The sequence below is a fragment of the Lynx canadensis genome, chromosome B1 (genome assembly GCF_007474595.2).
Source record: "Lynx canadensis isolate LIC74 chromosome B1, mLynCan4.pri.v2, whole genome shotgun sequence".
Classification (NCBI taxonomy): Eukaryota; Metazoa; Chordata; class Mammalia; order Carnivora; family Felidae; genus Lynx; species Lynx canadensis.
Window position 1 is genome coordinate 165,954,235 of NC_044306.2, and position 24,532 is coordinate 165,978,766.

Here is a 24,532-nt window from a genome sequence, read left to right on the forward strand (position 1 = left end):
AATCTTTTAAAAATACTGTCTAACATGGGGCTCCTGGGTGGCTCGGTCAGTTAAGCGTCCAACTTCGGCTCAGGTCATGATCTCTCAGCTCGTGGGTTCGAGCCCCACGTCAGGCTCTGTGCTGACAGCTCAGAGCCTGGAGCCTGCTTTGGATTCTGTGTCTCCTTCTCTCTCTGTTCCTCCCCTGTTCTCTCTCTCTCTCTCTCTCTCTCTCAAAAATAAATAAAGATTAGACGAATTTTACATTTCTTTTGTAGGACCCCTTTCCTACCAATCTTATCTCCTGGAGGATTTGGGATCCTAGCTGACAAATTATTCTTGGTGATTCACCTGTAATATTAATTCACTACAGAAATAACCAATTGGACTGAGCCTTAAGAAATGCACCCAGTTAGAGAATTGGAGGAGGAGCCAAGAGAGGAGGTGGGAGAAGATCAGCAGTGTCAGAAGCCAAGTAGAGAGCTTTGATGAGGGACCGTCAACAATGTCCAAGTGAGAGAATGAGACAGCAGACAGCTTTGAGATACTATCTCAGTGGTATTTGCTTCAGTTATTGTTTGTGTTTTATGTGGGGAGAATAGGACAGAAATTGGAGAATACTTAAGAGTTTAATACTTCAACTTAATTGGATAATACTTAAGAGTTATTGTGATTGTGCCAAAAATATGCAGAGGGCCTACAAGGAAGGTTTTCTGGGGGAAGTGGGTAGAATTCAGTCAAAAGGTACAGCTTGAACAAACACAGTAAGTGTAAAGAAACAGCACAACGCATTGAAAAAGCCCAAGTAACCAATTCATTATTGTCAGGGCAGAAAGCAGGAGGCAGGGAATGTATGGTCAGAGATGATGCTTAAGAAATAGCCTGGGGCCAGTCATTATCAAACCATTTTAAATTTATTGCACACTTAAGGTATAGCATGATTTTACCTTTAACAGTTAATCAAGTTGAAGGTTGTGGATTCCTTTGGATAGAGTTCCGGAAGGGGTTAATTGATCATATAATTTCTTTATGATTTGTCAAACTTATTGCCAAATAGTTTTTTTCTTTAAAGAATGACATTACTACTGTAACTTTTTGTTTTTTTTTATTTTTTAAATTTACATCCAAATTAGTCAGCATATAGTGCAACAATGATTTCAGGAGTAGATTCCTTAATGTCCCTTACCCATTTAGCCCATCCCCCCTCTCACAACCCTTCCAGTACCCCTCAGTTTGTTCTCCGGTTTATGAGTCTCTTCTGTTTTGTCCCCCTCCCTGTTTTTATATTATTTTTGTTTCCCTTCCTTTATGTTCATCTGCTTTGTCTCTTAAAGTCCTCATATGAGTGAAGTCATATGATATTTGTCTTTCTCTGACTAATTTCACTTAGCATAGTACCCTCCAGTTCCATTCACATAGTTGCAAATGGCAAGATTTCATTCTTTTTGATTGCCGAATAATACTCCATTGTGTGTGTGTGTGTGTGTGTGTGTGTGTGTATTATACATATACATATATACATATATATATATATATATATATATATATATATACCACATCTTCTTTATCCATTCATCCATCGATGGACATTGAGGTCCTTTCCATACTTTGGCTATTGTTGATAGTGCTGCTATAAACATGGGGGTGCATGTGTCCCTTCGAAACAGCACATCTGTATCCCATGGATAGCTGCCTAGTAGTGCAATTGCTGGGTTGTAGGGTAGTTCTATTTTTAGTTTTTTGAGGAACCTCCATACTGTTTTCCAGAGTGGCTGCACCAGCTTGCATTCCCACCAACAATGCAAAAGAGATCCTGTTTCTCCGCGTCCTCGCCAACATCTGTTGTTGCCTGAGTTGTTAATGTTAGCCATTCTGACAGGTGTAAGGTGGTATCTCATGGTGGTTTTGATTTGTATTTCCCTGATGATGAGTGATGTTGAGCATTTTTTCATGTGTCGGTTGGCCATCTGGAGGTCTTCTCTGGAGAAGTGTCTATTCATGTCTTTTGCCCATTTCTTCATGGGATTATTTGTTTTTTGGGTGTTGAGTTTGATAAGTTCTTTTATCAAACAAAGTTCTTAGATTTTGGATACTAACCCTTTATCTGATATGTCATTTGCAAATATCTTCTCCCATTCTGTCGGTTGCCTTTTAGTTTTGCTACTACTCTAACTTTTCTTTACTGGCATGCTAACATTTATAAATAACTAAAAATACCCCCAAATATATCATTTATAGTTTAAAAAAATAAAGTATCACTGAAGATTTAAAAAAAATAAATAAATGTAAATTGACTAAATTCTCCCACCAAAAAACATGGAGTGGCTGGATAAAAAAAAAAATTATAATAAAATCCATTTTTTTGTACCTACAAGAGACCCACTTCAGATGTAATGGCACTCAAAGACAAAATAGACTTTAAAACAAACACTGTAATAAAAGGCAAAGAAGGGCATTATATAATGATAAAGGGGTCGATCCAATGAGAGGATAATAATTTTTGTAAATATTATGCATGTAACATAGGAGTACCTAAATATATAAAGCAAATATTAACAGACCTAAAGGGAAAAATTGACAGGAATACAAAATAGTAGAGGCCTTTAATACCCCATTTACATCAATGGATAGATTATCTAGACAAAAAAATCAATAAAAAAACATTGGTCTTAAATGATATATTAGACCAGATGGACTTAATAGATATTTACAGAACATTTTATCCAAAAGCAAAAAAATACACATTCTTCTCAAATGCACATGGAACATTCTCCAAGATAGATTATATGTTAGGCCCCAAAACAGGTCTTCATAAATTAAAGAAGACTGAAATCATATCAAGCATCTTTTCTGACCACAACAGTATGAAACTAGGAATCAAAGAAGAAAACTGGAAAGGTCACAAATATGTGGAGGTTAAATAACTCCACATAAATATATACATAAATATATAATGAGTCAATGACAAGATCAAAGGAGAAATCAAAAAATACCTTGAGACAATAAAAATGGAAATACAAATCTTTGAGATGCAATAAAAGTTGTTTCTAAGAGGGAGGTTCATAGCAATGTGGGCCTACCACAAGCAACAAGAAAAATCCCAAATAGCAATCTAACCTTATACCTAAAGAACTAGAAAAAGACAAAGAAGCAAAGCTCAAAGTTAGTAGAAGTAAGGAAATAACAAAGATCAAAGCAGAAGTAAATGAAATGGAGACTGAAAAGATAATAGTAACTAAGTAACTTGAGCTTGTAACCAAGAGCTTGATCTTTGAAAAGATAAGCAACATTTAAAAATCTTTACGCTCACCAAGAAAAAAAGAGAGAGGGCTCAAATAAATAAAATAAGAAATGGAAGAAGAGAAGTAACAACTGATACCACAGAAATATAAAACATCTTGAGAAACTATGAACAATTCTGTGCCAGAAAATTGGATAACCTAGAAGAAATGGATAAATTCCTAGAAACATATAATCTTTCGAGATTGAATAATGAAGAAATAAAAAGGCTGAATAGACCAATTACTGGTAAGGAGATTAATCAGTACTCAAAAACCTACCAACAACAAACAGAAGTCCAGGATCAGATGGCTTCACTGGTGAATTCTACCACACATTTGAGGATTTTATATATATCCTTTTCAGACTCTTCCAAAAAATTGAAGAAGAAAGGACACTTCAAAGCTCATTTTACAAGGCCAGCATTACCCTGAAACCAAAACCAGACTAGGACATCATAAGAAAGGAAGAAAAGAAAAAGAAAAGAAAAGAAAAGAGAAGAAAAAGAGAAGAAACCAAAGGAAAGCAATAGGCCAATATCTCTAATGAACATAGATGCAAAAATCCATGACATTTTTCACAGAAATAAAACAATCCTAAAATTTGTATAAACCACAAAAGATCCTGAATAGCAAAAGCAATCTTGAAGAAAGAGAATGAAACTGGAGGTATAATGCTCCCTGGTTTCAAACTATATTATAAAGCTATAGTAATCAAAACAGTACGGTATAGGCATAAAAAACAGACACATGGATCCATGGAAAGGAATAGAGAGTCCAGAAATAAACCCGTGCATATATGGTCAATTAATTTACAGCAAAGGAGACAAGAATATACAACGGGGAAAGGACACACTCTTTAAAAAATGGTGTTGGGAAAACTGGACAGCCATATGCTCAAGAATGAAACTGGACTACTCTCTTACACCACACACAAAAATAAACTCAAAATGGATTAAAGACTTGAATGTGAGACCTGAAACCATAAAATTTATAGGAGAAAACATAGGTGGCAAGCTTCTTGACATCAGTCCTAGTGATGAATATTTGAATCAAATTCCAAAAACAAAAGCAAAAATAAACAATTGGGACTACTTGGAACTAAAAACCTTCTGCACAGCAAAGGAAACCATCAACAAAATGAAAGGCAAGCTACTAATGGGAGAAGATATTTGCAAATGATGTAACTGATAAGGGATCAATATCCAAAATATATGAAGAACTCATACAACTCTATAGCAAAACAACAACAAAACACAACCTGATTTAAAAATTGGGCAGAGGATCTGAACAGACATTTTTTTCCAAAGAAGACGTACAGTTGGCCAACAAGCACATGAAAAGATGCTCAACACCACTGATCATCAAGGAAATGCAAATCAAAAGCACTATGAGATATTGCTTCCCAGCTGTTTGAATGGTTATTATCAAAAAGACAAGGAATAGCAAATGCTGACAAGGATATGGAGAAAAGAGAACCTTCATGCACTGTTGGTGCAAATGTAAATCGGTGCAGCCACTATGGAAAATAATATGGAGGTTCCTCAAAAAATTAAAATAGAGCTACCACACTGATGTAGTAATTCCACTTCTGGATATTTATCTGAAGAAAACGAAAACATTAAATTGAAAAGATATATGCATCCCTACATTCATTGAGCATTATTTACACAAGCCAAGATATGTAAACAGCCTAAGTTTCTATTGATAGATGAAAGGATAAAGAAAATGTGATATACACATACACAAAGGAATACTACTCAGCCAAAAGAAAAAAAGAATGACATTTTGCCATTTGTAACAAGATGGGTGGACCTTGGAGGTATTATGCCAACTGAAATAAGTCGGACAGAGAAAGACAACTACCATATGATCTCAATTATGTGTGGAATCTAAAAAACAAAACAAAGGAACAAAGAAGACAAAACAAAACATGGAGATACAGAAACAGAATGATGGTTTCTAGAGGGGAGGGAGGTTGGGTGTGAATGAAATGGGAGCAAATGGGGGTCAAGAGGTACAAACTTAGTTACAAAATAAATAAGTCATGGGGATGAAATATACAGTAGTCAATAACATTATGGTGCATATTTGTAAGTTGCCAAGAGAGTAAATCTTAAAAGTTCCCATCACAAGAAAAAAAATCTGTAACTTTCACTGGTGATGGATGGTAACTAGAACACTGAAGTGATCATTTGGCTGTGCATACAAACATTGAATTATTATGCCGTGCACCTGAAACTAATATAACGTTATGTGTCAATTATACTTGAATAAAAACAGACACCATCATTATAAGAACATTTGTAAAATACAGAGGAAAATAAAATGAAGAAAATAAAAATTGCTTTTAATCCCAATACTGGGGATAATCACAGTAACCATTGATTTACTTCTAGGCCAAATTATATTATGCTTTTTTTCCGTACCAGTGTTTTTCCACTTAAATTATCTTGAACTTTGTCCTAACACATCAAGTATTTTCTGCAGTATACTTTTCAATGGCTCTAACAGTATTTCTTATTATGAAGGTAACAAAATTTATTTAACCAGCCTACTATTGCATAGTTCTTTTCTATCATTTCCTCATTATAAATCATGATTGTACAAATAGCCTTAAAAATAAAAACTTGCACTTATTTATAATGATTTCCTTTGTATGAAGTCCAAGGAATAAGGCGCTTGGTGAAAGGTCATGCACATTTGAAAGGCATTTGATGCACATTACCAAATATTTAAGTCTATTTTAACACCCATTTTATTTTGAAAAGGAACTGATTTTGCCTTTTGTTAATGATTTTCCTTAAAAAAAAAAATCTCTCTAGCTTTTTGTCTTACACTTGTCTACTGTAATTTTGAAGCAATTGAATATTGATTAAAAAAAGAGTACCATAATACTAAGCAAAAAATATTAAAATGTAACTATGCTGAAGAAAAGAATGAAAAAATCATTAGGTCATGTTTCACATTCCTTATGCCAAAATAGACTCTGATATAGTCAACTGACATCCTTTTAAGGCAAGTAAATATATTTCACTACAGATTAGGGTGTCTCTAGGCCTGGTTCAAGCACACAACGATGGACTCTTTTTACTGTAACTTTACTGTGTGGCATTGTGTAGCATTTTAATTTTTTTTAATGTTTATTTATTTTTGAGAGAGGGAGAGAGAAAGGAAGGTGGAGCGTGAGTGGAAGAGGGGCAGAGAGAGAGGGAGACACAGAATCCCAAGCAGCCTCCAGGCTCTGAGCTGTCAGCACAGAGCCGCATGGGGGCCTTCAACTCACCAACGTTGAAGTCATGACCTGAGCCTAAGTCAGACAATCGGCTGAGCCACCCAGACGCCTGGTGCAGCAATTTAGAAGGAGAGGGTTGGGGTTTTTTGTTTGTTTGCGTGCTTGTTTCTTTTCTTTTCTTTTTTTTTTTTTAATGTTTGTTCAACTAACAGCACTTCATTTTTAACTAATTTGCAGTTATTAAGAAAAATATTCACATCTGGTATTTTCCCCACATAAATCGTGCAATTGATAAGAATACCTACCCTCTTGTGCTCTGAACACGGAGACCTCTCACCCCGCAAGCCTAGTGCTGAGTTTTCTTTTGCGTTTCTCAGGCAAACACTGTTTGTATTATTCCCAGGCAATTTCACCATTCATGTTCTAGAGGGCCAAAGGAAACTCGGTGAGGGAATGTGGACACAAATCCGTTGGAGAGCAAGGGAAGGTTTTCCGTCTGTGCTTTATTTCTCCCACTCTTAATGCGAAAACCCTTCTGACGCTGTGTTCCCACCCTTGTATTTCAGCGCTGTGCGGAGGGGGCGAGAGCTTTCTGTGCGCCAGCGGGCTCTGCGTGCCCCGGAAGCTGCAGTGCAACGGCCACAACGACTGTAACGACTGGAGCGATGAGGCGCATTGCAGTAGGCGCGGGGCCCTGGGGGTTGTGCGGGCGGCCGGGTCCTAGTCAGGCGCCTACAGACCACAGCCATTGCATTGTCAGAGCCTGCCGACCACGGGCCCTTGCGTAGACCACTGCTAGTTTGCCTTTCTAAAGTGAGCCAACGGGTACGGGGTTTGCGCGCCTTTCAAAGGCCTGATGCCCTTAGCAGGGCAGGAGCTGGAGGCCGCAATGGAGCTGCTCAAGGACTGGGGCGTTGTGTTGCCTCAAGTGCTCAAAATTGCAAGAAGGCTTTTTTGTTTATTTTGTTTGGGGGAGGATTTTGTTTTTGTTTTTAAAGTTTAATGAGCTATAAAGGTCAGCTTTTTGGAAAAGGACGTTTTTAATAGGGAAAATTTTCACCCTTGTGATGCTTAACATTCCAGGTCCAGCAGATGCAAAACCTCTTGTTTAGGTTTTCTCGAAACCTGGAGAGAGACCATGGTGTTAACTGTTTTGAATCCATGCATTGATAGATTCAGCCATAAACATCGTCAGTTTGTTGGCTATTGATTTGATTGCTTGTTTTGACTCGATTGCTGGGTGGCTTGTCTAATATTGTAGTAGTCTGCTTGGGCTGCCTTTCAAAATACTGCAGACTTCATGGTTTCAATAGGAGAAATTTATTCTCTCCCAGTTCTGGAGGCTGGAGAGTCTAAGATCAAGGCCAACCAAGTTCAGTGTCTGGTGACAGTTCTCTTGGCTTACAGGCAGCTTCCAGCTTCCTATGTGCTCACGTGACCTCTTTGGAGGCAGAGAGGGAGGGGGAGAAGGTGGGAGAGGGTGAGAGAGAGAGAGAGAGGGCTCTGGTGTCTCATCCTCTTATAAGGGTACTTAGATTAGGGCCCCACTTTTATAGCCACATCTAAGCTTTATCACCTTCTTACAGGTTCTGTCTCCAAATACAGTTATTTGGGGGTTAAGGCTTTAACATACACATTTTGAGAGGACATAAACATTCTGGTCCTACATATATACACACACACACACATTCCAACTTTCAAGTTGTTTTGCACTTATGCAACAGATGAAAAAGAAAAATTCATCTCAATAATACATTGCAGGATTTGCATCCAAAGCAGAACCATATGTAGTGTTCTAATTGCTTTTTAATGGTTATACGACCAGCAAAAGTTACCAGGGGAAAAGCTGTGTTTTACTCCCTGTAGGAGTTGCCAAGGCTGTATGAGAGCTCATCACTGTTGACCTTAATTGAGAGGTTCTTGTGGTCTCTTTGCCAGGTGGACCACCTTTTGTTTCTCTGAAGGATTAGGATGCTTATTTATCCTAAGTGTTGAAGGCAGTATATTATGATAATATTTCAGGTCAGCATTTCCCTAACTCATGTTCCATAGTTCCTCAGTCTTGAAAACTGCTTGAGAAAAAAAATAAATTTGAGACATTCTGCCAAATCTACTTTTTAGAGAGTTGCAACACATACACATTGCAAGCTCTGAGAAATGCAGTTAGAAAAAAGACGTACTGGGGTGCCTGGGTGGCTCAGTTAGTTGAGCGCCCGACTTCGGCTCAAGTCATGATCTCACGGTTCGTGGTTTCAAGCCCTGCGTCGGGCTCTGTGCTGACAGCTCAGATCGTGCTCCTGTCTCTCTTTCTCTCAAAAATAATAAACATTAAATAAATAAACAAATAAATACTTATTTTTTGCTTAGCTTTGCTTAATTTTGCCTAGCTTTGTATTTTCTCAAAATTATTTGTTCATTTATACCCCCACTTTTATTTATTTATTTTTCATGCATTCTTTTATTTATTTTGTGTAATATCCAGCATCCTATGGAACTTCAGATATGCCACCCATATTTTGGAACTATTTTCACTATGACATTTGTTTTTATATTTTGGAATTACCTGTTCAGAAAAACCTGTGGCACGTGATTTTACATGAAAAACATTTTCACAGGACGTATACTTACATTAGGGAGTACTGCTGTAGAATTAGGAGGAAATATTTTATAGAGCACCCACAGTAGGGAATTTAAAATGATTCAATAGAATTATGGAAATTATGGAAATCGTGGTGGAATCTTTTCCTTATCTCCCAATACGGCCCATGTGGGCGTTATTAAAATTCTGCATGTGCCTCTACTCCTGGTGTGGGCTCACACTGGCCCATCATTCTGTTCCTCCACTGCAGTGAGCATTGCACTTAAAACAGTAAGAGCTTTCTGCTGCATTGGTTGCAATTGATTTTGAAGGAGCGAATTTTCCAGTCAGTGACTGAACAAGGAAGGTATTACTATTCTATAAGGTATATAGCAATGTCCTAGGAACTGAAAGTTTATGAAGGAAGATACAGGCTTTCCTCATGAGCATACTTCAAAACCCATGTGGCTTGGTCAGTTGAGGAAATAAAATACATCCCTTCAGAATATTTGTCTATGAAAATGCTTAGTTAGACATTGAAAGCTTTTGCGTGTAATTGTTTCCGGACTCACGAGGACATTTGATTCTGAGTTTTAACCTTCAGTGCTTGTGGCATTTCAGTGCGTTCACTGAGGGTGCCACCCTCCCGCTGTCCACCACCCTGTGGTGAAGGAGGAGTGCTAAGTCTGAAATAGGGCATGGATGCAAATCAGAGCGTGAATGCAGCCTGCATACTCCTGAAGGGAGAAGACGGTTTTGCTGGGCATTCCTAATGAATGAGCAGAAAGATATGCCGGTTCCCAGGGCGCTGGCAGGTATAGGAGGAGGAGGACTCCTCCTCTATGCTAATCAACTATGCTGGTAGCATTTATTTACATGATGTGATTGCATTTTTAGCAGAGGAGGTATTATCCCTTTTTGTCCAGATGCAGTGCTGAGGTTGACAGTGATGAACAAATTTGCCACTTGTTCAAAGTGCTAGATTTGAACCTGGTTCTCTACTATTTGTTTGTTTTTATTGAAGTGTAGTTGATACACAAATGTCATGTTAGTTTTAGGTGTACAACATAGTAATTCAACAATTCTGTACGGTACTCAGTGCTTATCACAAGTGTGGTCACCATGTGTTACCTTACAATATTATTGACCACATTTCCTATGTTGTACTTTTCATCCCCATGACTGATTTATTTTATAACTGGAAGTTTGTATCTCTTAATCCCCTCCCCTTATTTCACCCATCCCCCCAGTCCCCTCCCCTCTGGCAATCATCAGGTTTTACTTCGTATTTATGAGTCTGTTTTCTAGATTCCATGTATACATGAAACCATAATGACATTTGTCCTTCTCTGACTTATTTTACTTAGTATAATACCCTCAAGGTCTACCCATGTTGTCACAAATGGCCAGATCTCATTCTTTTTTATGGCCCCAAATATTCCATTATACACACACACACACACACACACACACCCCACATCTTTTTTATTCATTCATCTATCAATGGACGCTTAGGTTGCCTCCACATCTTGGCTATTGTAAATAATACTGCAGTAAGCATAGGGGTGCACATATCTTTTTGAATTAGTGTTTTCATTTTGGGGGGAGTAAATACCCAGTAGTAGAATTACTGGATCATATGATATTCCTATTTTTAATTTTTTTGAGGAACCTCCGTACTGTTTTCCACAGTAGTTGAACCAATTTACATTCCCATCAACAGGGCACAAGCTTTCCTTTTTCTCCACGTCTTCGCTAACACTTGTTGTTTCTTGTCTTTTAGGCACTAGCTATTCTGACAGGTGTGAGGTGATATCTCAATGTGGTTTTGATTTGCATTTCTCTGATGATGAGTGATGTGGGGCATCTTATGTGTCTCTTGGCCATCTGTATGTCTTCTTTGGAAAAATGTCTCTTCAGGTCCTTTACCCAATTTTTATTCAGATTATTTGGGGTTTTTGGCATGGAGTTGTATGAGTTCTTTATATATTTTATATACTAGCTCTTTATTGGCTATGTCATTTGCAAATATCTTCTCCCATTCCATAGGTTGCCTTTATGTTTTGTTGATGGTTTCCTTCACTGTGCAAAAGCTTTTTATTTGGTGAAGTCCCAGCAGTTTATTTTTGCTTTTGTTTCTTTTGCCTGGGGAGACCTATCCATAAATGTGTTGCTAAGGCTGATGTCCAAGGTATAACTGCGGGTATTTTCTTTTAGGAGTTTTGCGGTTTCAGGTCTCACATTTAGGTCTTTCATTTTGAGTTCATTTTTGTGTATGGTGTAAGAAAGTGGTCCTGTTTCATCCTTTTGCATGTGGCTGTCCAGTGTTCTCAATACCATTTATTGAAGGGACTGTCTCTCCATTATAAATGCTTGCCTCCTTTGTTGTAGAGTAATTGACCATATAAGCGTGGGTTTATTTCTGGGCTGTCTATCCTGTTCCATTGATCTATGTGTCTGAATCCAGCCTTGAATGGGTCCAAATCTAATTGTTGTTTTTCCCAAACTGTGCTGCCTTTCACTTGCTCTTGTCCGTGTAAGTTCAGACTTGGTGAACAATTATATTCTGATCACTTATATGACAGGAAAATGTTTATTTTGGATGCTCTATTATACTTTGGGCGATGATTGTCTATTACATCGGCGTGCCAGGTATCTGGGACTGCTTACGGACTTTCTCCACTAACTAATTTTGTCATGTCCTTCAGTGTCTTCCTAAATATTTGTAGAATGAATGGATTTCCAACCACCTGGAATAATTTTAGTGGGGTAGTGAAAATATTTTCAAAAATTAAGGAAAGTTTTCTTTTAGAAATTTCTAACTCTGTGACTTTAGGCAGGCTACCTACCTCTCTGTTCCTGGGTTTCTTTGTCACTGAGGCTGGCTGCACTTTAGCCCTGCAAGAAGCCCCACCTGCAGGGATCCTAATCCAGTGGGTCTGGAGGCAGAGCCCAGCAGACCTTTGCAAAACTTCCAGGGTAACTCTAATATACAGCCAGATACGAAACCACTGGACTAGAGGGTGTCTGGTGTCTCTTTTGTTGCTCACATTCTATAATCTTTTGATTGTATAACCAGCTCTAGAACAGTGTCTGGTAGATAACTAGTGCTTAGCAAATGAATAAGAAAGCTTCAAGAAAAACGGTTGTCACAAGGAAAATAGCGGCCACAAAGTCCACACACTTTATGCCACATACAATCACTGTCAAATACCTTTGGAAATCATTTGCTCGGAATTTAGAGTAAAATTGGTTGACTTATATTTTAGTATAATTACACTCTAAGCTATACTAATTATACTATATGCTAATTATGCTGTGTTAACTACTTATTCTAAGTATAATTAATTACACTAATGATCACAACGTGTAGTGATTACTCGTGGTGGACGTTCTGGAGTCAGGCTGCCTGCGTTCCTCTCTCTGCTTTGCCATTTCCTGCTTCTGTGAACTTGGGGAAGTCACTCAATCTCTCTGGACCTCAGTGCCCTCATCAGTGAGATGGAAACATTAACAGTAACTATCTCTAGAACTATTGTGCAGAATGCCGAATCCTTGGCTAGAAAGCACATAGCCCATTGTCTGTCTGGCATGCTATAACCCTTTCAAGAGTGATAGGACTTCTGGTTGCTATTGTGGTTATTGCGTTTTTATTCACCACATCTTTGCTCCCCACGCCAGCTCACCTTCGCCTCTGCCCACCACCTCTCACCTCCAAGGTGTAAAGGATGGTCACTGGAAGCCATGAAGGCAGCTCATAAAGGTCAGGGGGGTCACTGAAGAGGAAACAGAAACATGAAAACATCCACCCCAACTTTAAAACCAGCACCACGTGAAACTATTTTAGAAAAGAAGCACAAAAGACAAACTGGTGTTCCATATGATGTTTCTGAATCACCAAAAATGACCACATTGACCATATTCTGTTTCCTAAAAGGCAGGGATGCAAGTACATACTAGAACTGTTTCCATCAAAATAATAAAAAGGAAAATATTACTCTGTACACTGAAGGAGGAAGCTTCAGATGTCTGGAAAATTCACTTCGGTTTAGTAGCAATCTGATTATACAAATCAGTAAGAGTATTGAATAGTCTTGAATTCCTGCCATGTGCGAAGCATGTTGTAGACACCCAGGAGGTGTAAAGACTGTTAAGACGTGGTTTCTTTCTTCAGGAGTCTTTGAGTCTAATCAGAGGAATAACATGAATACGGAGATCATTGAATATGGTACTTTAGAGCAATACAGTAGAAGAGATGTCACAAAGGGAAAGAAGACTGGTGCAAACAAAAAGGCAGGGGCCGTAGGTTCTATGACTATATGACAAGGGCAAGATCATTAGGAGTAAGATTAGTGTGGAGAAAGCTGATGAAAAGATGGGATTGAAACCAGGCCTTGGACACAGGTGATGTTTGGAAAATCTAGTTCAGTGATTCTCAAGAGAGGGCAGTTTTGCCCCCCCTCTCCCCCCTCCGAGGGGACATTTTGCAATATTTGGAGACAAATTTGACTGTCACGAGTATGGAGTTTGGAGGAGGTGCTACTGGCATTTAGTGGGTAGAGGCCAGAGATGCTGGTCAGCATCCTACAATGCACAGGATCGTCCCCACAATCAAAGAATTACCCACTCCCAATTTGTCAATAGTACTGCTATTGAGAAGTCCTCCTTTAGAGCTAAAAACCAATCGTCAGAAACCCCAGGAGTCAAGAAACCTGGGTAACCGTAATGAGCTGGGCAACTGCGGGCAAACTATTTAACCTCTCTGGTCGTCTCAAAATGAGGGCGCCTCTGGGTGGAAATTGAGCATCCATACTTGAATCTTGAATGGAGGCAACACAATGATGTTCATAGACTTGTAGAGACTGAGAAAAGTGAATGAAGCTCTTGATAAAAACTTTTCTGTTCCTTAGTTTTCTCCTTTAATTTAATGATAATTTTGAGGGATGAAAGTTAATAGAGTAAGATGCCAAACTGAAATAAATATCAACATGCAAGAATTGCAGAAGTAACATTTTGTATCAGGTACTCATTAAAGAAAAAAAAATCTGCATCTAGAAAAACATCTACCTTAGGTTATGTAAAGTTATGCTTGTATTGAGCAAGAAAATCATAGCAAGAAGCTTTTGAAAATTTTGATTTGTTGGCCCTAAATGGTGCTGGCATCTCTTTTCAGTCCAAATAAACATTTATTCCAATAAAAGGAGGCACTGTGATCTTTGCTGTTTGCTATGCATTTCTGGCTGCGCTGCGCCTCTGGTTAAGGTTCTGTGTGTTTACTAATCACGCAGACCTCAGGGAGGTAACAAGTTGTTTTCCAAATGCAGCTCATTTTGTATCTATCCTCGGAAAATGGCTTCTAACCAAGGAAGTGGTAACAGTGGAAAGTTCAATCTGCACCTGTGTGAATAATGAGGAATTAAAAAAAAATGCTTGAGTCATCTCCATTTATGAAATAAATGTTTATTTTTATGAAACAATTTAATAGATGACAGCATTAATTTAAAAAAATATCTACAGCAAGGTGTTTTAATATGCAACGTTTTTAGAATGGGCCTCACAGAAGGGATGCATGAATCATTGGAGATTTTTGGCGTGTTCCAAGGTTAATCAGATTCTAAAAGAAGTATTTGATTCCCCAGTCTTACCATCAAAAAAAAAAAAAAAAGTGAAATGTACTGCTTAAAAAAAAAGATAATTAACTCATATCGTTTAAAATATGTCACCCCGCCCACCCCACTCCCTCCTCTGGGGAATGCAAATACTTTTGCGCGATGGTCAAATTGAGGCCCCTGGTTATTGCTGATTCTAGCATACTGATTCAAAACCTGCTACAAGAGTAATTTAGATTAAAAACAAAAACAAAACCAAAACAATAATAAGAAATATTTTTTTTCAAATTTCCCAAGGAAATGTATATATTTTGATGCACAAATTCTCTAACTTTGCAGAGTGGGCAGGAGAATCAAAGTTTGTAACCTTTCTTGACTCAGCATGTAGGCAGTGGTTACATGCAGCAGCGTGGGGTGCAGGGTGGGGATTTAGCGCCCTCTGCTGAATGGGAGGAAATAGTCCTGTCAGGTGAAAACTGGGACCTCTTTTTAATTATTTTCCTTTATGATGGTCATCCTTGTTATTAAACTTATTCAGCCTGGGCGAAATAAATAAAAAGCACTTCCAGAGTTCTGTGTGTGTAGAAGTGGGAGCATGTATGTAGACACGTGTGTGTGTTGTCCACATACGCACCCTCTTAATGTAGGCACTGAACAGATAGATGGTCCCTAAGGAACATTACATTTTTTAAACGATATGACCCTACAAGTATGTAAGTAGCTTCTTCGAAGAACGCTTCGTGAAATAGAAACTTATAATTCATGTAACAAGTATAATATTTTGATGTATGTGGCCAACAGTTTAACTGATCCATGCCCAAGAATTTTGGTAAGGAATTATTATAGAGTCTGGGATGTTTACAGTGAAGAGGTACTCATCGCCAGTCATGTGAGATGCAGACTTCTGCTTGAGGAGAAGCAATCAGGTAGAATTTAGGAGACAATTAGATTCTTGGTCTTCATCAGCCAAGTAGACTTGTCCTCAAACGTGTCCCCTTTGTTCTTGCTATTCCTTCTGCTTGAATCATGTTGAAACTTTCATCCCATCCACTCTCCTGAGATCCTGTCTTCCATGATCCCTCTCCAGCCTTAAGAATTTGTATCTTGGGGGCACCTGGGTGGCTCAGTGGGTTAAGCGTCCGACTTCAGCTCAGGTCATGGTGTCATGGTCTGTGAGTTTGAGCCCGGCGCAGGGCTCTGTGCTGACAGCTCAGAGCCTGGAGCCTGCTTCAAAATCTGTGTCTCCCTCTCTCTCTGCCCCTCTCCCACTCACACTCTGTCTCTCTCTCTCTCTCTCTCTCTCAAAAATAAATAAACGTTGAAACAAATTAAAAAAAAAGAATCTGTATTTTGAACGTAATTCACTTTAAATAAGAGAAAATACTTTTAAGAAATCTCATTTCTATTAAATGCAGGCTTCTTAACACATATTGATTTAAAACATTTTTATAACTTTATTGAGGTACAATTTCCATACCATATGGTATCCCATTGCTTTTTAGTAAATTTATGGAATTGTGTGACCACCACCACAATCCACTTCTAGAACTTCTTCATCTCCCCTCAGATTTCCCTCCCACCTATTTGTAGTCAGTCCCCATTCCCACCCCTTCAGCCACAGGTAACCACTGCTCTGATCTCTGTCTCTGTAAGTTTTCTTTTTCTGGGAATTTCATAAATGGGTCATACAATATGTAGTCTTTGTATCTGAATTCTTTTACTTAGCATAATGGTTTTGAGATTCATCTGTACTGTCACATATATCAATAGTATGATATTTTTAAAATTTTTTTTTTCAACGTTTATTTATTTTTGGGACAGAGAGAGACAGAGCATAAACGGGGGAGGGGCAGAGAGAGAGGGAAACACAGAATTGGAAACAGGCTCCAGGCTCTGAGCCATCAGCCCAGAGCCCGACGCGGGGCTCGAACTCACGGACCGCGAGATCGTGACCTGGCTGAAGTCGGACGCTTAACCGACTGCGCCACCCAGGCGCCCCAATAGTATGATATTTTTAATTGCTGGATAGTATTTCATCATTTGAGTATTCTATATTTTGATTATTCATTCACCAGCTGGTGAGCGTTTGGTTTCTAGTCTTTGGCTATTATAAATAATGCTGCCACAGACATTTGCATACAAGTCTTTGTGTGGATGTATCTTTCATTTTTCTTGGGTAGATTTCTAAGGATGGAAATCATGAATCATATGATAAGGTTTATAGTTAACTTTATGAAAAGCTGCCATACTGCTTTCTAATGTAGCATTATTATTTTACATCCCCAGCAAGTATATATGAGAGCTTCAGTTTCTCAAAATCCTTGCCAATACTTGGTATTTTCTGTTTATTGTTATTGTTATTATTATTAATTACCATCGTAGGGGGGATATGTAATGGTAGCTTATTGTGGTTTTAATTTGCCTTTCCCTAATGACTAATTATATTGAGCACTTTTTTTATGTCTCCTTCGTATGTCTTTTGTGAAGATTTTCTATTCAATTCTTTCACGTATTTGAAATTGGGTTGTCTTGTTATCGAATCTAGAAGTTCTATATATATTCTGGATGTAAGTCCTTTATCTGATACATGACTTGCAACTACTTATTCCAGTATGTGGTTTGTCTTTTCATTTTCTTAGTAGCATCTTTTGAAGCCACAAGCCTTTAATGAAGTCCATTTGTTATTATTAGTTTTGTAATGGCTTGTGCTTTTGTTGTTATACCTAAGAATTCTTCCAAGGTCAAAAAGATTGTTTCCTGTTTTTTTTCTTCTAGAAACTTCATAATTTTAGCTCTTACGTTGAAGTCTGTGATCCACTTTGAGACAGTTTTTGTATACAGTTTGAGGGAAAAGCTAGACTTAATTTTGCAATTGGCCCAACACCATTTGTTGAAGAGTATTATTTTTACATTGAATTGTACTGGCATCTTACACATACTGATTTACATTACACATATTTATTAATCTCTTCCCCAAACCCTATTAAGTAATTGATATTATCCTAGTTTCATAAATCAGTTTACAGATTCATAGACTTTAACCACTCCAGTTATTCAAGTTCTCACAGCTAGTAGTAGATGGCAGAACCAGGGTGCCCAAGTATCTGGTTCACCCAAGTACAAGATCTAGTACAAGGACCAAGTCCAAGTCCTTCCATATTACTTATTTCAACATTAAACTTTAAGCTTCCGGAGGTTACATAGCACTTAATCTTATCTTGTCACCATAATCTAGCCCAGTACTGATTATTTGAGGATCATGTTATGAAACACTGAGTTGACTTAAATGATATTGTGTGTGTGAAAATAACAACCTTATCATCTAAATAACTTTTTCTCTCCATTCTGTTCATGCTTATCACGGACAAAACTAGACTTTCATTTTATTTTATTTTTTAAAGTTTAGTTATTTTGAGAGAGAGAGAGTGCAAGTGGGGAGAGGCAGAGAGAGAGAGAGAGAGAGAGAGAGAGAATCCCAAGCAGGCTCTGTGCTGTCAGTGCAGAGCCCGACATGGAATTTGATCCGACAAACCATGAGATCATGACCTGAGCTGAATCTAGAGTTGGATACTCCACCAACTGTGCCACCCAGGTGCCCCTAGACTTTCATTTTAAAGGAAATGTTTTAAGGAAATAACTACTCAGCCTGTATTAAAAGTCATTAAAAGTAATGAATTTCATTAGGAACTTTGTTGAGTTGAGAGTGTCTGTGCTCGTATTTGACTATAAAAGAGCTTTCAGGTAACATAAAGTGAATCTCAGATAAAGACTTTCAGAAAGTGTTAGAAGCATTGATTTGGGAGCCAGAAGGTTCTAGTCCTCGCTCTGCAGGAATTTGGTAAGTGATCTTGAACAAGACCTTGGATGTCTCTGCATCACAGTCTCCTCACTGGTAAAACAGTAGATGTGGACCTGGTTACCATTATGATTTCCCTCCCGTGATATGCTTTTGTTAAATGAATATCCTATAACATCCTGTTCTGCTCTGATGACATATCAGCGGCTTCTCTTATATACAGATTGCAGTGAGGATTTGTTTCACTGTCACACGGGCAAGTGCCTTAATTATAGCCTTGTGTGTGATGGATATGATGACTGTGGGGACCTGAGTGAGGAGCAGAACTGTGGTAAGTAGTATTGTTTCCCTGAAGGTTTTCATTTAAAATGACAGACATGCATAGTCCAGAATTCGTAGCTCATTGTTTGTTCACGTGATTAGCAGGTTAACTTGCAAAATGGCTGGTTTCCTTATTTTAGAAAGAGGAGGTTTTTCTCAATTACTCGTCTCAGTCATGTCTTATGTGTCAATGTAATATTTCTTAAAGTCACAATAATGAAGTGCTTAAGTAGAGTGGAAAGATGGGTAACGGTTGTTAATATGTTAAAATTTTCTCCTTGAAAGTGTTGTATTTCTTCTCTAGTTAGGTCCAGTGGCCCGTATTTAGATTTTGAGCTCTTGAGCAAAACTTCACAGACAGATGTATTGTTGTGTGTACATCATAGAATTTACAGTTGGGAAAGGTCTTATAGATGACCTAATCCAAACCCTCCTTTTACAGTGAGATAACTGGAGAAAAGGGGGGGGGGGGAAGGTGGGGGATGGGGTGGAGGGCTTGAGTAGTTGGACAGGTCAATGGAGAGGAGCAGGGAATATAGTTACTGTGTGAAAAAGAATGGTCTTAACCACTCAACATAATTCCTCTAAAGATAGTAGGATATCATGAAGTTTGTGTTCTTAGGGTGACTTTGCCCCTCTGTAACGGTAATAATTACAACTTTCCCTTAGACCAGTCTTTGTCCCACTTGCCCATCATTATTAGCAAGCTGAGCACGTGGTGCTTCTTCTGGTTTCTGCACATGTATCCCATCTATTGTGTCTTTCTTCTTTTCCCAGCACTTCATCTTCCATATACTATACCTTACTTTATTACTGCAATATGACCTTTCAGATCCATGGTTGCTCCATGAGTCTGTCAACGACAGTGGTACTCTCTCAGTGGATACTCATAATTGTTCCTCATTATTGAATCTGTTATCCACGAATCCACACACATCTGTTAAGTGGTTACTTATATTAAGGCTTTTCCACATCTCATGGTAAGGAATCCCACAGAGTCTGCTCTCTGTGAGAAGAAACTTGACTTAATTCCCTCTCTTTTTTTCTCCAGGAATGTATAGTTTAGGGAAGAGGTTAAATCTAGGCTAAAAAGGATCACGAAAAAAATATAAATATTCTGCATTTCTTACCCAGGAGTTTTTTTTCCAATATGAATTATATATTAAGATAGTTTAATAAAAAGCCTAAGCTTAGCATCAGGAACGATGACAGGAGATATTTGCCTTCCCAATTTATCAGCGAGAGGTAGGTTACAATTCTTAGACACATGGTAGAGTCGTCACAAATCAAATCAGCTATCTACATTGTGAAACCCACATCACAGGTCTGTTTATGTTAGCCAATGTAAAAATAAAAATTTTTCATAAGGAAAGAAAACAACAACAAAACAAAAACAGGAACAACCCGTGGGTCCTGAGAAAGCTGCCCGGTTGTTACTCATTTGAAAAACAGACAGGGGGCGCCTGGGTGGCGCAGTCGGTTAAGCGTCCGACTTCAGCCAGGTCACGATCTCGCGGTCCGTGAGTTCGAGCCCCGCGTCAGTCTCTGGGCTGATGGCTCAGAGCCTGGAGCCTGTTTCTGATTCTGTGTCTCCCTCTCTCTCTGCCCCTCCCCCGTTCATGCTGTGTCTCTCTCTGTCCCAAAAATAAACAAACGTTGAAAAAAAAAATTTTATAAAAAAAAAAAAAAAAAAGAAAAACAGACAGATCTTACCCCACAGTGATGGTGGCCAGTGGGTCACATGCTTGGGTAGGAGGTGGCATTTTAATTGTGCCGGAGCCACCACAGAGAAAGCATTGAAGGTATCTGAACAATTGGAACAGACTCTCTTCAGCTGGAATCATGAGTCATTCAGCTCTAAGTCTTTGTCGTGCTGGTTCTCTACATCCCCCTGAGTTTTTGTTTCCTCCAGATTGTAATCCCACAAAGGAGCATCGCTGTGGAGATGGGCGCTGCATTGCAATAGAGTGGGTTTGTGACGGTGACCATGACTGTGTGGATAAGTCCGACGAGGTCAATTGCTGTAAGTGCCCTGCGGATTTCCATTTGCTTATTTTTTCCTTTCTGCCTGTTTAGACAAATATAGCGTCCAGCACTCAAATGGGAAGATCGCTGTACTTTGCTTCTAATCTATGAAGATAATAATTGAGCGGTGTGATGGCAAGAACAGTGTCACGTATCTGGCTTCCACGTGTGTCTCCCCAGAACTCCAAGCTTAATTTGGCTGCTCTGGCCAGGCCGGTGTCTGTTTTCTGTCTCACTGGCCACGCATCTCCTTTCTGCATCTGTAACTTTGTCAAAGAGGATGTTCTTCCCAAAGATTGGGGGACTCTTTTTCTGCAAGCTATGTTTGAGTAACTAAGCTTCCCTGAAGGAACCTCCAAACATGCTCTCAGTCACTATTTGTGGGAGAACATGGAGAGGATTGCCAGAGAGAAGAAAGCCTTCAGTGTTCCTAGGGTTACATAGAGCACATGATAATAATTACAACTTTACGGGCTGTTGTGTTTCTGGGTGAGTAGACAGTCTGGAATAGTAGAAGCTAGATGTTAAACGAGAATAGTATTGACCTGAAGGAGTTAATATGATGCATTTGGTGCACGTTCAAACCAATTAAAGTTTTTATTCCATCTTTTGCTGTCTAATAAAAATAGGCAAATTGATACATATGAGATTGAATATTTAATTTGCCTATAATTTGAGGCAAAAATAGAAATATGGGTCGTATGGGTTTTATTTTAACAGAAGAAAAGCCATCTAAATTAATTAACAAATGCAATACCCAGCTTTCCCTTTCCCTGAATTGAATTGGAACTGAGTCCTTGCTGGTGGACATAGTCAAACAGAGTGGACAATATCTCGATGGATCTTGGGAAAGCAAGGACATGGTACTCAGGTCTACCGATTCTGGTGTTCAGCCTCAGTTCAAGCATATGGAGCTTTAACATTAGACAGTAACTCAGTGAAGGCTGAGGTTACATGAATGGGTTTCTGATGCTCGAAAAGACAATAGGGATAGAATTTAGACAACCTCCAGGAACTGGAAGGTTAGTAGCCACTAGACCATCCCTATCAAACGTCAGATGTTATAAGCAGTTTTAAAATAAGGCGTTTATTATGTGCGGGGTACTATGCAAATTCTTTCACATACGTCATTTCATTGGCCCATTAGGTGAGATTGGAATAAAATGAAATGTTTGGGCTTTGAGTCAGAGAAGCTTCACATTCCGGCACCAGCTTTTAACAGCTTTGTGGCTCTGAGACGGACGCTAACCTCTCTAGACTTTAGTTTCCTTATTCTATACAAGGTTGATAATATCTACTTTGTAAGTCTGTTATGAGGATCTGAGATTAGATACATAATCCTGCTAGCACAGTTATTGCTGTATGCTAAGCCTTTAATAAATTATTGCTTTTATATTTGTAATAAAGCTACTATCATCCTTAAGACAATTTCTCACCCTGCCCTTATCAAGAAAACGTTAGTTTTTAGTAAGTGCTATTTCACATGGCAAGAGAGAGCCTCAAAAGAAAACTTTCCATTCCCAAAACACGTGGAATGAAACAAATTAATGACACATTCGTTCATTTATGTGGAACATGCAGATAGAACGTTTCATTTCTTGGTAATGCCAGATAAGCGGGAATCCTATCTATGATCTGCAGATGGAAGTACAAATCAGTGCAGCGAATATTATTCTGGCCTCCGCAGCTTGTCACAGCCAGGGTCTGATGGAGTGCAGGAGCGGACAGTGTATCCCTAGCTCTTTCCAGTGTGACGGAGACGAGGACTGCAGGGACGGCTCTGACGAGGAGAACTGCGGCGACAGTAAGTGTGAGAGCATTCCTCACCCGCGGACTTTTCCCTGGGAACGGAGCAAAGAGTTGGGAGTTACCTAATGCTTACGTAGGATTTCCACATAAACATATTCCAGATTGCCCAGCTCAGCATGGCTCACAGCACTGGCTGGCCGTAAAACCCTTCCTTGTGGTCAGTATAATTCCCCAGCATCTTGCACTGAACAGTCCTCCCTCAGGATAGACGGTGGAGGTTGAACACTTAAACAGCATGGGAGATTCAGTGATCTGTCTTATGGGGAAAGTCAACACGATGATCAAAGAAAAGTTGAGTCTGTAGTATTCTGTTAAATTACATTAGGTTACAATTAGGAGGAGCTGGCTTCTGAAATCAAACGTGACAGCCTCCCCGGGTGCCTCGGTGGCTCAATTGGTTAAGCGCCCAACTCTTGATTTCTGCTGAGATTATGATCTCATGGTTCACAAGATTGAGCCCCAGGTTGGGTTCTGTGATGACAGTTTGGAGCCTGCTTGAGATTATCTCTCTTTCCCTCTCTATCTCAAAACTAAATAAGTAAAAACAAATAAACAAATAAAAAATGTGATTGCCTTCTAAAATAACTATGTGCAGAGAAACAGTTTCTCTCTCTTTTTTTGTGTGCCCTGCCGTGTCATTTTATTTTCATTTACTTTTTTTATTTCGAGTCGTTATTTAAATTCTAGTTAATTAACACATAGTGTAATATTGTTTTCAGGAGTAGAATTCAGTGATCGATCAGAGAAGCAGTTTCATGCCTCACATTAACAAGTAACATACTCAACTACACTTAGAAAGGGTCACTGATGTCTTCTGTGAAACTCGAAAAGAAAATCAAATAAGTTGGTTTTTAAACTGTGTCTATTTCTGTCAGAAAAGAAGAGCCCTTGACTTAAAAATCACTACATTTGTTTGTAAGTGACCTTGCCACTCACCGGCATAGCCTAGTCATTAACAATGTGGCTGCTGGATGGGATGCTTGGGTGGCTCAGTCAGTTGAGCATCCGACTCTTGATCTCAGCTCTGGGGGACTCAGGTCTTGTTCTGAGGGTCGTGAGTTCAAGCCCTGCATTGGGCTCCATTCTGGGTGTGAAGCCTACTTAAAAAAAAAAAAAAAAAAAGAATGTGGCTGTAGGTGACTTCGGGCTGGTAACTGAACTCTGTTGTGTCTCAGGCTCTGTGCCTGTAAACTCAGAGTAATACCTACTCAGAGGGCTGGCACATCGTGAACACTCAATAAACATGAGCTATTATTATCACACGACTGTTGTGTTAAAACATGTCTTGGGCTGAGTATATCACAAATTGGCCAATGAGGTTGGTCACATGTAGCTAAATTAATTTTGTCATGATGAATATTTATCCTTAGAATAACTTCAATGAAAAAGCATTCCAGGCCTGAAAAGAGGTACTTTTAATCACAGATGTAGTACCTAAGAAATCAGGTAATGAGTACTTCATTTTACCAATTTTAGCATTCAGAAGCAGATTCTTTTCTAGCCATGAGTTATGATGTGCATATCAGCCAAGCACCTCCCTTTGGATCAAATTGTTCTTTCTTTCGACATAATTCATCTGTGTTTGAGACAATTTTGGATTCTTTACTATGCAATGGCAAGATTTATAAACTATTTCCTAGCATATGTGAGATGTAAGAAAGTCATGCAATAAAGTGGATCAAAAGTAAAATTTTTACCATCTTCATATTACTTAATCTAATGAATCTGACTTAATAAATGTATATTGTGGTGCTAATATGTGGTCAACCACTGGGAATCTGGTGGCAGGCGAAATAGGTCATGGAGTTTGCAGGCCCCTGGGGAAGACTGGCATGACACAAATAATTGAGTAAGTCAGTGTCTACCATGGAGTGACATGGGCCAGGAGGGAAAGTTCAGGGA

General features: G+C 38.9%; 1 protein-coding gene across 5 annotated transcripts in view; it reads left to right on the top strand.

The window, feature by feature from the left end:
- The window catches only part of CORIN (corin, serine peptidase), a 260,054-nt gene that overhangs the window by 154,582 nt on the left and 80,940 nt on the right, over positions 1-24,532 (top strand). For 4 of the 5 annotated variants that reach the window (XM_030313921.1, XM_030313922.1, XM_030313924.1 and 1 more), the window contains 4 exons: positions 7,059-7,172; positions 18,699-18,806; positions 20,709-20,819; positions 22,509-22,625. In XM_030313921.1, the coding sequence (XP_030169781.1) occupies positions 7,059-7,172; positions 18,699-18,806; positions 20,709-20,819; positions 22,509-22,625 (450 nt within the window). The remainder of the gene's footprint in view (positions 1-7,058; positions 7,173-18,698; positions 18,807-20,708; positions 20,820-22,508; positions 22,626-24,532) is intronic. The other variant, XM_030313923.1, reaches the window with a different exon arrangement.